Below are 12,969 nucleotides of genomic sequence, written 5' to 3' on the forward strand. Positions count from 1 at the left end.
TTTCTATTTATAGCAGTACTAGTTACGTTCTTAAAGGAAACCAGACCTTAAGCTGTTTCTTTAATGAATGTTAGTCATCACAATCTCTATGAATTTCTATATAAAAATACTTTTTTCATGGTTATGTCACTACACAGATTCAAATTATCACCAAATTTGAAATAAATTTATATTAGAACAAAAGGTACGTTTTTACCTTTTGAGAAGACTCCAGCTGTACTTCCAGGTCATGTGCTTTCTCACGCAGCACCTCCAAGTGTGCATTTTGCTCTCTGAGACGATCCTGAAACAAGCACACTTGCTGCTGGACTTCTTCATTTTTCTTGAGACTCTTACTCCTCAGTATCTCAGTAACCTGGACACATAAAATGTACTCACAGTCAGGAGAAAGTTAATATCCAAACAACTCATACACAAGACTCACTGTAAGCATAAAATACACTGCATTTACAGATTTACCCTACATTTTTCATTCTCAAGGAATAAAAATCATCCTAAAAAGGAAGACAACACTTGTCACGTTTTAGATACTACTACTTACTGCAAAGATGCAAATGTTAGATAATTCATCTCTAGGGAGAATTATCTAACATTATGAACCTATAAATCTAACATAATGAATCATACTGAATTCCTCCAATATGAAGCAGAACTTCCAATGGTCTGGACATGCCATTAAGAGAACAGAAACCAATCTTCCCTGCAAAGGATTTATAGATCATTACTAAAGGTTGGTTTTCTTCCTCTCCACATCCCTTCAAATAAAAGGAAAACATTTCCTCCCATCAGAGTAATATAAAATATATTTTATTTATTTTTAACATATTTTTCTCGAGATGTTGCAAAAATCAAGGAAGAATACGTAAGACAGTATTAGTGCTTTCATCTGTTTTCAAAGTTGATGTACTTCCACAATGTGCATCCTCTAACCAGACTTATTTAGAATATGCCTGAAATGCTATTTGGAGGCTTTATCTTTGTCTTTCAATGGCTTATGGTGCAAATCCCAAACACCTGTTGAGTAGCCTTCACTTTTACCACATTTTGCTGTTGCAACCAGAATTGCAGATAGAAAGCAGTATTTTTTGTTATTTTACAAAATTTCATTTAGCAGACAGTTTACTTTCAGGGCATAAGCAACTCCTTTAAGATAATTCCTGGACTAAAAAGTCTCAGTTTTTATTTAAAAAATTTTTTTAAACTCCTTCCTATCCAGACCTTTAAGATATGTAATCCCACATAGGGAAATTCTATCCTGCAAACCTGAAACAGTAACTACACAGAAATATTTCTCTTTGTAATATACAAGGCTCCAAGGACAGCAAATGCATAGGTTCAGAGACAACTGCCACTAGAACACTGAGCATGACCAAAAAAGAATAAAGCACTTTTTAAAATGCATTTTAAAGCAGAGAAAGGCTGCAGTACATCTCATTATCCAGGGATTAGCTCCATGATCACCCTGTTGCACTGAAGCAGGTTCCTATGTGTCACAGGGGCTGCTTCAACCATGTTCAGGTTATTTTACATTTCTTTCTTGGAGCCAAGTCACATTACCTCAGCACAGCAAGTTTCTGTCTAACAGCTGAGATGTTCCAGTTGCCCAAGCGGAAACTCAGAGATTTATCTGGCAAAGGACAAATGATGACATGCAAACCAAAATTATGTAGCAACAGTTGTGTACAGGCCACAAACCACTTGTGGCAGGACATTCCCCTACCACAGAAGTGCTTATCTTCTCTGCCTATCAGCTGGTGCAATAGCTCAGGGCATCTTCCCCCCTCACATAAATTTGCTAATTGGTGAAATATCTCAAGTCGGACATCGTCTGGGGGTGAGATATTTCTGGCACTGGGGAGGTGGCATTCCCAGCTGACAATAACATCTTGCCTTGGGAGCGAGATTGAAGGAAGATAAGCTTGAATTTCTGACTCACAGACACTAAACTACAAACTATAAAAACTACACCAAACTTTCACAAAGCAAAAGTCTTCTGCACGCTCCCTGGAAATGTGTGGGGCTCTTCCCCAAAGATGGGATGCCACTTTTTGGTTACTCTCTCAGGGGCTGAGTGAAAGGAACCTGTGCACTCCATCAACAGCTCAGTGGTAAGTTACATTAACTCCTAATCTATCCTATTTATTTGCTAGCTATAATATAGGAACTTTTATGTCGTGCAGTGTTTTATGTAATCTACTAGTAGTTCTTTGTTTTAAGCTGCGTAGTAAGTAACTCTGTTTAAGACCATTTGTCTGTCAATCTTCTGTCTATTCAATAAATAACTAATTTTATAATAGACCTGATCTGCCATTCTTAAGAACTTGTGAGCCAGCGTGGTTTAGGTGTGCATCACCTGAATTTAAGGGCTGCCAAAAAGCTGAACCTAAGGCAGGGCTTGTCTAATGCTTCCACTCAATCCATAACACCACTAACAACATTGTGTAAAATTCCCTAACAAGGGTTTAAGTGATGAACAAAGAAGTGCAATGACCTCCCAAAACATTATACAAGCAAGTGGAAAATATGAGGCTATATTTCCAGGACTTCTCCGTAGCAACCAGGAAAAAAACCCCTGCCTCGCCCTGAAATAATTTTCACTGCTGTATTACAAACTGAACTATGAAGAGCTACATCATCAGCTCAATATTTATACATTCATAGTCTGAAGTTGTTCTTGTGGTCTCTGTAAGGACATGCAAATTGGAGGAGAGGCACACCTGATGTAACTGGAGCTGTAAATCATGGATCTGACCAGCCACATGTGAAGCTTCTTCCTGTAGCTCATCCCGATCTTTCTTGGCCTGTTGAAGGCAGGTTGTTAACTTCCTGATGATTTCATTCTGCTCTTGAACCGTAGTTTCCTACAAGGGTCACAAGAAGTGCACTTCTAACATTAAAATATTCTTAACATATTTGGAAACAAGTAGGTTTTCTTAAAGCAAAGTTGTTACAGAGTCTGTAGATACATTTCAGTTTAAACCAACTTAAACCAAAGAAATCTTTGTGTCCAAAGACAATGGAAGAGGAGCCTTAAACTGATTTCAGAGACGACAAACCTAATCAAAAGTGATTTTAAAAGCAAATTATGGGATACCAGCAATGAAACTGGTATTTTTACTTCCAAATTTGTAGCTCTTACTGATGTAAAAAGCAATCAAGTTTTCAAAAAGGATATAATGAATATTTAGTCCCCCCTAAATTGCTTCCTACCTGCCAGCAATTCCCTTCAGTCACGTGAGAGGAAGTTAATGAGATGGGATACATTAATCCTATTTTATGTTAATCACATTTATCTTTTCAATTTATTTCTCACCAACAAGAAATGTCTTTGTTTCCCCAATCCTAGAATGATAAAAAGAACATATAAAGGGGAAAGTAACTAGTCTTAGGAAGCACCTGGTAACAACTCACCTTTACAAAGAACTGCTAGAGAAAGGGAATTCAAAATATTATTTTTTAATATTCTGGAAGAGGATGCTGCTTTTTGCAGTACATGTTAGCAAGGTGAAGTACTTCTCACTAAACAACAATAGGTTTTTGAGTCTTGCGGCCTAAATATTTTTAGGATTAAAATAAGGTAGTACTATCCCATTATCCAATTCTATGAAACATACCTGAAGCTGCATAGAATCATTGTACTGGGTGAGCTGGTCCTGCAGCTCATCCATCTGCACAGTGAGTCTTTCCACTGCTTCCTGTTTCTCCAGCAGTCTGCTCTCCAGCTCAGCTATCCTCGCCTGACACATCTGAGCATCAGCCTCGCTGTATTCTGCAGCAGAATTTATCCTATCTTTCTTTATAAAAGAAAAAAAAAAATCATTTATTCACTAAAAACACCATTTCTGGTTTGTGATTAGTCTGAAAACAAATTCAGCTTCAAGGTTAAGTCCGGAGCAAATTCTACTTTAAAAGTAATTCAACACAGGGACTTTGTATCTAATAGAAACATTATATATATAAAGTCCTTAATGCTTAAAAATTTCAAATTAAAAATGATCATAGATAATACTTTTTCATGATACTTTAAGGCACAAAAGTAAAGTAAGAGTGTTGTGATTCTATAGCACCAAATGGTGGCAATATGCCATTTTGGCGTGCATTGGGATTTAAATACCTCCAGTTGTGAGGAAGGAGGCAGAATACTACCAATTTAAACAAAGCTTTTACATCCATCTGTGCTGACTGGAGAACAGTCCACCCACAGGAGAAACAACAGTACAAAGGTCTTGAATTAAAATTAACTTTCTGTGGTCTCTTAGGAGCAACATTGTTACAATCATCACAGAGGATACAGTCTTTTGTATTTTATTTTAAATACTTTTTGGTTATATTGTATGAAACAATTAAGAATGAACCTATGTATCAATTGGAAACATTAAACACATCCGAATTTCTCTTGGCAAAGTCTATGATTTTAAAAAACCCAATTTTCTTAGCAACCAATTTTCACAGCCAGTAAATGTACATACAGAGAAATGCCTGTTTTATATCATAAAATAGTGAAATCGCATCAGATTTATCATATTTGATAACAATGTCCAATTAATAATTTTAGCAACCAATTATCACAGTTGTCTTTCAGCTCTATCCAGCAACTTTTACTAAAGATACATCCTTTCACACTTACTTCAGTTGCATGATTATCCAGTGGCTCCCAGCTAGACAAATCAGTGCTGCCCTGGTAAATAAACAAATAAAGTAAACACTACATCATAGCTATTTTAAATAAAAATAAGGAAAAACAGAATTATTTTGGAAACACCTTAAGCATGAGCCAGAAAGGTCTGTGTTGTGAGAGACTGACTTTATACTAAACGCAGCTGGTCTTTCATGGTGAAATGAACTAAACTGCCAAAAACAAACGAACAAAATTATTATAATGTCTACTTAAATTTAGGGCTAAGCCACAACACTGATTCAATGTTGGATCCTCTGCTGTTGTAGCTGGCAAAAATTTGAGCAATCTTTAATCTACTAGTAAAAATTAGTAAACTGACAGGAGATTATTTAACAAACATGCTAAAACCATTCAGGCAATCACAAAAGCAACACATTCTTCTGCCACACAGATTTAACATAGCTTGATACCTTGAAAGATGTTTCCCTCTCACTAAATTCACAAGACCAGGATGATGATAGCATTATTTGGAAAAGGCAGCCCACAGCTCTCCCTGTGTTTTGAATGTTCTTGAAGTAGTTCCCAATGATTACTGTCTCCCTGGAGGTACCCTCTCCAGATAACCTAGAATTCCAGTTGCTTTACAAACCAGCTATTTTGACAAAAGCTGCTTAGCAGCAGTACGTGATTTTTGTTTGTTTTGTTAATTTAAGTTCACATGAATGTAGAAAGGACACTGCTGTGGCTGAGTGACAAAACACTATGTTTTTCCTCAGAGCAGACACTCGTGTGTAGCTTCATAGAAGCCTTTGCAATGAAAACATTATGTTGAAGATATCCTGAAAGTATCAGGGATACCCTCACAACAGAAAGCAGGATAACACATGCAAATTTTATCCCCCATCACTGCAGGTTTGCAAACACACTAGGTTGATGCTGTTGTGGTATGTTGTGAAAACACATCAACATCTGGAGAGATGCTTTTGGTGCAGAAGGCACCAGCTCCCCAAAATTCTTTCCACCGAGAACATGACTACCTTCAGAGAGTCATCAGTACAAAAATACCGAAATACATCAGACACAAGCAGAGTCTTAAACAAATCTGTGGAAATAACATCTATGCTGGCTTTACAATGGCTACTAAGAGCTTGCTAGAATAAATTATCATTTTTCATAAAACATTAAGCATATTTGAGCCAGCCAAGTGATACAAAAACAAATTAACGCTGTGCATTATAAGGTCCTGGCAGTATTTCATCTGTTGATCTCCCAATCCAGATTTGCCATTTCATGAAGTCACAGCCACATAACTGTAAGCCTGTCCAAAGAGAAGTCCATGGCAGTGAAAAGTTAGAGACTTTAATTTAGCAGGCTAATGGCTCACTGGGAATAACAGCTGCCTAGGCCATACCATGGAGATGTCTTACTCAGTAAATGAGATCACTGCAAAAGAGTGAACTATTACAAGTGAAAATACACCAGCTGACTTACCTCCCAAGGGCAGTTAGTGGCCAGTGCCAGTGAGCTAACAGTCAACTGAGTAAAACGACCACGAGGAACACTTGCTACCTGCAGACAGAGTGGAACGAAGGCAAGGAATAGTAAGATTTACCTGTGTCTCAGTTGTTGCCTCCGGTAGGTTGGTGTCTTCAGCCTGACACTCTACGCCCTTCCCAGCATCTCTGGCTGCTACTGGGTGCTCTTCCTTCGGAAGGTCATGCGCGTGGACAGCCGAGCCCTTCCTCTTCGCCGCCTTTTTCTGCGACTGCGAGATGTTGCCCTTTGCTTTTCGCTGTCTGAAGTAAGCAAACTGTGCAGGAAAGATTGCAGGAGGTACAGGGAGAGGTAAGCAAGGAAAAAGTAGCAGGACCACAAGATTAACACAGTCATGACTGATAGAGTTCCTGTCTTGATAAAATACATACATCTGCAGAAAAACTGCTTTATCTGCCTACTTTCCACACATTCACAACATACCGGAGAATTGTGCCATTAAGCAACAAACCTCACACCAGCACTAAAGGCTCATTTCCATACTAGAATCAAAGTTTTACTCAGTGAAACTTTGTGTGTCAATGATAATCCAAAACTACAGCAAGACAAATTAGTAAAGGAACCAGTTGTCAATATACTAGAAGCATTAGGAAAAAATAATAATTGAGCAATATTTCTGCAAGACCAGCAAAAACAAGAACCCCCTTGTCATGGTGCCAAAACCAGCACACCCCTACAAATACATCTAAACAGGTCTTAGCCAGCGTAAGCTTTGAGGTGAGGATTCACTTCCGTTAATTTTAATGCTCCTTCCCTGCCACCCCCCCTAAGAGAACACAGCAAAACTTCCTCGCCAGAAAGCAGCCTCCAGTACATAAATAGAAAATCAATTAAGCCAGGTCATTTTAATTTCTTCTGTTGAAGAATCAGATGCTCTACTTTATCAGGCTATCACAGCTCTACAAAGCCCCAGGGACTTGTAAAGAATGTCACTGACAATTTATTACCCAACTCTCTCTAGCACCTTAAACAGCTTAAAAAGGATTATTGTTATTTTCAACTCTAGTATTGTGTTTAGGCAGCATTTCCAAATAACATCTCTCCCACAGCATAAATCCAGACACCCTTCTCATAAGGGAAAAGCCTTCTTCAAGGTTAAAACCACATACTATGAAGTGCAGTGTTAAATCCTTGTGATGAGATAAAACAGTTAGTTAACTGATGCCTGGATGTAAACATCACTCCCAAGTACTACCTGCAATACATATGAAAATCCATTCCTTGACAGCTTGATTTTCCTGTGAAACAGCCATCTGGCAGAAAAATCTTGTCCCATTCTTCTCAGTTTGTGAAAAGGACCTAGTTCAGTCCCCACTCCTTATAGGAACTTCTACCTGACAGCTTAGCTACTCAACAGGTGCACAGTTACACATCTGCTACACCCAGCAGACCATTTAAAAGGTATATTTGCAGAAAGACATCGATTCCCTACCAGCTGATAAAATCCTTATGTACAAATAACTTATTTTTAAGATTATCTTACATAATTGCTACAGTTAGTAATACTGAAATGCAGATTAAATGAAGATTTCCAGCCTTGTGCCTTTCATAATAACCAAAATGAACAGACCATAAAGCAGCAGTGAGACACAAATACTGTCCTCTGAAATCAGGGGTCAACCCCAGCACTTACTGATGGCAATGTATGTCAAAAATAGCTATGGCACTAATTAACCTGATAACATGGGGACACCAGGCAGGAGGAAACCTGAGGAAAAACGGAGAGTAGAGGAAACTGCTGAAGCAGGAAAAAAGGGAAAACAGGAGTAAAACAAGCAGAAAAGATGAAAGGCAGAGAGAGCGGGCACTACAGAGAGCAGTTACTGATTCATGAAGTGAGACCAAGTATTTCACATTAAAATACTAAAACTTGGCATGACTGAACACCTAAACAGTATGAATTGTTAAATGCACAGGTCAAAGAAAACAAAACTTATTTTGTCCCATTCACATGCACTAAACATATAAAATCATAGTACATACCATGCAAAAGTATCTAACTACACCACAATTTCATGAAACAACTGGACTTGGTGGAGTGGCTGGATTCAAACATGCTCCGGATTTATGGGAAAAGTTTTATTTAGAGTAATATCGGGTTTCCAAAGCCTTTCATCAGCTACATAAATTTTAGTGCCATTGTCAGAATCTCAAATTTACAGACAGCCATCCAACATGAAGTAGTGAGTGTGAATGTGAAGAAAGCAAGACACAACTGCCTCTGCCCCATCACAGTGAGGTCCTATCATGCCCCTTTTGATTGACTTAACTATCCTTTTGCTTTCTAGAAGCACATGAAAAGGTAAAAGCTTTTCTTTTCGCCAAGATGTAGAATTGCCACAGGAACCCTGAGAGCACTGTCCTCTACAGCATCCCAAGCAGCTGTTGTAACACAAGAACACCTTTCTACAGGCACCAATGCACTGCAACCTCATTTCAGCAGGACCAGTCAGTTGAAAGTTGATGTATTACTTTTTGTGCTTCAGAAATTAGTACCAAAACCAACACCCAGAGAAAATGGAACAGAGCAGAAAACCACATCAGCACCAAACACAAACAGGTTGTTCAAATAAACCTTAGTCCAGCTCTTGGATACAGCAAACACAAGCAACAACTGCACTTAGACAAAACCCAGAAATATTTTCTAGATCTTCCTCAAAATGATGAGGCAGGAAAACTTCCTGGAAAACCCGAACTAATTTTTCAGCTCCTAACTGTAAAATGGAGGTGGAGCAAAACTTCTTACACCTGAGGTATGGCACAGAGAGCCCTGCAACTAGAGGCACGGGTGGCCAACATGCAGACTAATTAACGCAAGGTAGAAAAAAAACCAAGGACAAAAAACCAGCACTGAATAGTTAGGCTTGTTCTGTTTCTCAGTTACTACCCTGGCTATCAGTATTGCATTTACTAGAAACAAGAATCCGAGGTACCTGATACAGTCAGTACTTAGCTGCCAATTACAATCTCCAATTAATACAACAGCTGGCATTATCATTATTATTAGGTGATAACTCAAATGCATCTCAACAATGGAATTTTTATTCCTATACGAAAAAGAATAATGCAAGTGCTGGTTTGAAAAGGAAAACGTTTAAATCACATTTCTTTGCCAAGTCATTGCTTAGCAGACTAAAATATAAGGATGCTAAAGATAAAGTAAGTCATTTTTTGGAAGGTGAGGCAAAAAGCCCTCAAGAGTTCACACCTCCAGACTGAAGCAGTATCAAACTGCAGTTACATCACTGCACAGGTTGCTACAACAGCGGCCGCTCACATACAAACCAGCCTCGCTGCCGTCCTCTGCTGTCAGGAGCACCTGTGCAGTGATGTGTAGAGACAGTTCAGGAAGATCTGATGGACACTGAACACTTCTGTGTCAGACCAGAGACGGCATCACCTTAAGCTGCTCTAGGCTGCACCACAGGAAGGAAAACCTGTTCTTGCTCATGGTTCTTCCTCCCTTTCAAAACTGCACTGTATCCATGAGGAGGGGAGCACAAAGAAAACTAGAAATAAGAATAAAAAAGGGGAAATGTTATCTGGGTGGCTTTTGGAAGCTGCCTAGTGCCCACAGTCTGCCAGCCAAGGAATGGATCTCTGTGACATTTTAACCAGCAGAGGAAGCACTACATCTATCTCTGCATCTCTAAAACCCTTCCTCTCCTCTCAGCATACTCTATGATACCATGCAGTAACAACATTGATGGGTCTGCTAATAACGTTGGGGTTTTTTTTAATGGGAAGAGAGAGATTTAGCACACAGTATAAAAAACAGTAAATGCAACAGTGGCTCTGCAGGTATAACTTGAAACAGTTTTCCAACAAGTGGGAACTAATAACTTATTTAAGCTAAGTCTGTCACATTTTTCTAATCATAAACAGGTCCTGCACCTAGAACTAATTTATGTTAACAGAAATGTTAACACAGGTCATGCCACACTAAGGTAACCTTTTTTCAACCTGAAGAACTCCTGCTCTCAGAGTTCTCTCTCTTGAGCTAATCATGCAATTGTTCTCCAGCAGAGGATTGTGTTCTCACAGCACATAACAAGGCTGGGAAGGTAGGCAGATGAGAAACTGCTGAGCAGGAGCAGGCAGTGTGGAATCCATCAGGGAGGGCCAGGCCAGGGTTGGAGGAGCTGTACTGCCCATCACCAGGCTGTTGCTTCAGCACAGCTACAGCTACAACCCTGCTCCCTTCCAGAAAAGCTCTTTGATTTTCTTGTGCACAGCACTGGCGGGAAGCAGCTGAAACAGAAACACAGCAGACAGGACAGCTCCAAGCCACCTCTGACCCCACTAGCCAGATATCCAGACAAGTAACTTGCAGAAAGGGCAGGATCTGGAAAGATCTGATGGGTCCGAACTTCCCAATACCCTGTGCAGCCTCAGCTATCCCTGTCTAGCTATAGCCCCCATTCCAGTCCTACTGGAATGGTGAGAACAGGGGAATGCTGTAGCCACAGACTGGCGAGCGTTATTTAGCAGGGACAGTCAGAAGAGAAGTATGATAAAACCAGCTCAAAACCCAGCAGAAATGCTGAATTAAAAGGAAAGTAACCAGGCATTTCCAATCAGCTCCTTGAACATCATTAACAAAACAAAGCAGAAGTTTTTATCTAACGGGGTTAGCACACAACCAGTGTTAAACACATGGCTGCAGGTAATAATGACTGGGAGAATGTTATCTTTATATACGAGCGTCATCCTGTGAGCTCTACACAAGTCCCTAAAACTACACGCAAGTGAAGACACCTGAATGCTCCAAGTTTCTGAAGTGTTTGCTACCGGCATGACTAGACACCAACAAACCGAGCACAGCTCCCTGCTAACCCACCTGCGGACACACAGGAAAACGAATGAGCCAACAGAGTAATAAAGCAATACCTGTTCTTTGGGATCCTCAACTGGAAATGCAGTATTCCCACAAACAACTGAATCCTAGGCTAAAATGGGAGAGCTGGGAAGAAAAAAAACCAAACCAAAACCAAAACAGAGCCTCAGGGAAGGCATATGCTCTGCTGTCAGCTGCTCTGTGTTCACCCGAGGTAATGTTTCTATGCCTGTGTAGTGGGATGGGCGCCTCGCAGGCAGCCTGCACTCAGAAGCATCGCTGGGCACGACTTCTCCCGCAGAGCCGCGGTGCCAGGGGAACCCCACCGGGCTCCGAGGACAGCCCCGGGCCGGCAGCGGCCCCTCAGCTCCGCCACTGCCCTCACCCCGCGCCCAACTCCGAGTGCAGCCTAGAACCCGCCACGGAGAGAAGAGACCCGGGCGGGCTGAAGCGAAGCCGCCTCCCGGCCTGCCAGCCCCCTCAGCGCACCGAGACCGGGTCGAGCGCAGCCTCCGCCCAGCCGGGACCCCTTCCCCCTCACCTTTGCCCTGCCGGCCTCCACCTTGCGCCTCCGCACCTCCTCCTGCGCGTCCATGCGGCGGTCGGGGGGGGTCCGCGCCCCCCGCGCTGTCACGGCAGCAGCGGCGAAACTTCGGTCATGGCCGCCCCGGGCCGCTCCCCACCCGCCGCCGCGCCAGCCACACCGCGCGGGGCGGAACTCTGCGCCCATTGGCCAGAGCGACTGACACAGCGCCGCCTCTGGCCAATGGTGACAGCCTTCGTCAGCCGGTCTCCGCCCACTCGCGCTAAATGGCCCCTGGGATACCCCGGGCAAGCCGGCGCGAGCCCCGGCACCACCTCTTCCGCGGCAACCACCAATGGGAGCGTCCCGCGCTATTTCAAAAGGGCCGCCGGCCCTGCCCAGCACGGGAGGCAGCCAGTGGGAAAGCGGGGGCTTGGAGGCAGCCAGTGGGAAAGCGGGGGCTTGGAGGCAGCCAGTGGGAAAGCGGGGGCTTGGAGGCAGCCAGTGGGAAAGCGGGGGCTTGGAGGCAGCCAGTGGAGGAGGGGCTGAGGCAGCCAATAGGGCGCGGGGGCGGGGCGCGTCCCGGGGGTCCGCGGCTGCTCTCGCGCCTTTTCGCTTATTTATAAACTTTGAGAAAACAAACAGATTAATGTTCATTGGTTCTAAGTTGCATGATTCTCTTCAGTAATCAGTATGCTACTCTCTATTGCTTATTGATTTGTTCTTCTTCATGCTAATTTGGTCCACATTCTTTAGTCCTTTTATCATCTTTTTCTCAGACAGGGAGTCTCCAACTTTCCCAGCATTAATCTCCTCTGGTGTCTTCTGGTTACTCCAACGTCCTTGAAGGGCCAGAAATTTAAGATCCCAGATGTCGAATCTTCAACTCCCTTTGGCTCTGCTTATCAAAGCTACAAAACTGGTGGCTTCTTTGTATTTTGAAGTAATTAAATTATAAAAATACAGGCTTTAGTGAAATCTGTTACTCGGACCAGTGTGCTGGATTTGGCAAACGTTAGAAAGCCCTTCTGCATCGAGGGCTGAGTTACGGTTATGCTTTAACCCATTGCAGAGGTTTCTGGGGTACAGTATTTTTGGCTTTCCCCTTCATGAACAATTTTACTCTTCTAAGGAAGAGTGGAAGTTTCAGTGAGCAAACCATGCTCATGTTAGATCTGATAGGGAAGATGTGTGCTAATGTCTTTACAAACAATTCTATGGGTGAAGTTACGGGTGTTAAAGTCTTTGAAATGGATCTTAATGTCTCTACTAACTTCAAGCAGCAGATTTGTTGCAGAGCCCGGACAGCCTGACTCCTGAAATAGACAACGGTCTGCACAAGCCTGAGTTCCTGAACTTTGGGGTAAAACAGTAGGTTTAAGGGGGGATATGTGGTAGGCGGTTCGGGGAGGCTGTACCTTCCCAGCACCTCAGCCA

At 42.0% G+C, this 12,969-nt stretch overlaps 1 protein-coding gene across 11 annotated transcripts in view; it reads right to left on the reverse strand.

The window, feature by feature from the left end:
• Nucleotides 1–11,682, reverse strand: part of PCNT (pericentrin) — a 74,125-nt gene extending 62,443 nt beyond the window's left edge. For 10 of the 11 annotated variants that reach the window (XM_048309062.1, XM_048309064.1, XM_048309063.1 and 7 more), the window contains exons 1-6: nucleotides 11,551–11,682; nucleotides 6,231–6,428; nucleotides 4,628–4,678; nucleotides 3,615–3,794; nucleotides 2,718–2,861; nucleotides 197–355 (exon numbers count right to left, since the gene is read on the reverse strand). In XM_048309062.1, the coding sequence (XP_048165019.1) occupies nucleotides 197–355; nucleotides 2,718–2,861; nucleotides 3,615–3,794; nucleotides 4,628–4,678; nucleotides 6,231–6,428; nucleotides 11,551–11,604 (786 nt within the window). In that variant the 5' untranslated portion in view covers nucleotides 11,605–11,682. Of the gene's footprint in view, nucleotides 1–196; nucleotides 356–2,717; nucleotides 2,862–3,614; nucleotides 3,795–4,627; nucleotides 4,679–6,230; nucleotides 6,429–11,550 lie in introns of those variants that run through there. The other variant, XM_048309066.1, reaches the window with a different exon arrangement.
• Nucleotides 11,683–12,969: the final 1,287 nt, after the last annotated feature.

Source organism: Corvus hawaiiensis, chromosome 7 (genome assembly GCF_020740725.1).
Source record: "Corvus hawaiiensis isolate bCorHaw1 chromosome 7, bCorHaw1.pri.cur, whole genome shotgun sequence".
NCBI lineage: Eukaryota > Metazoa > Chordata > Aves > Passeriformes > Corvidae > Corvus > Corvus hawaiiensis.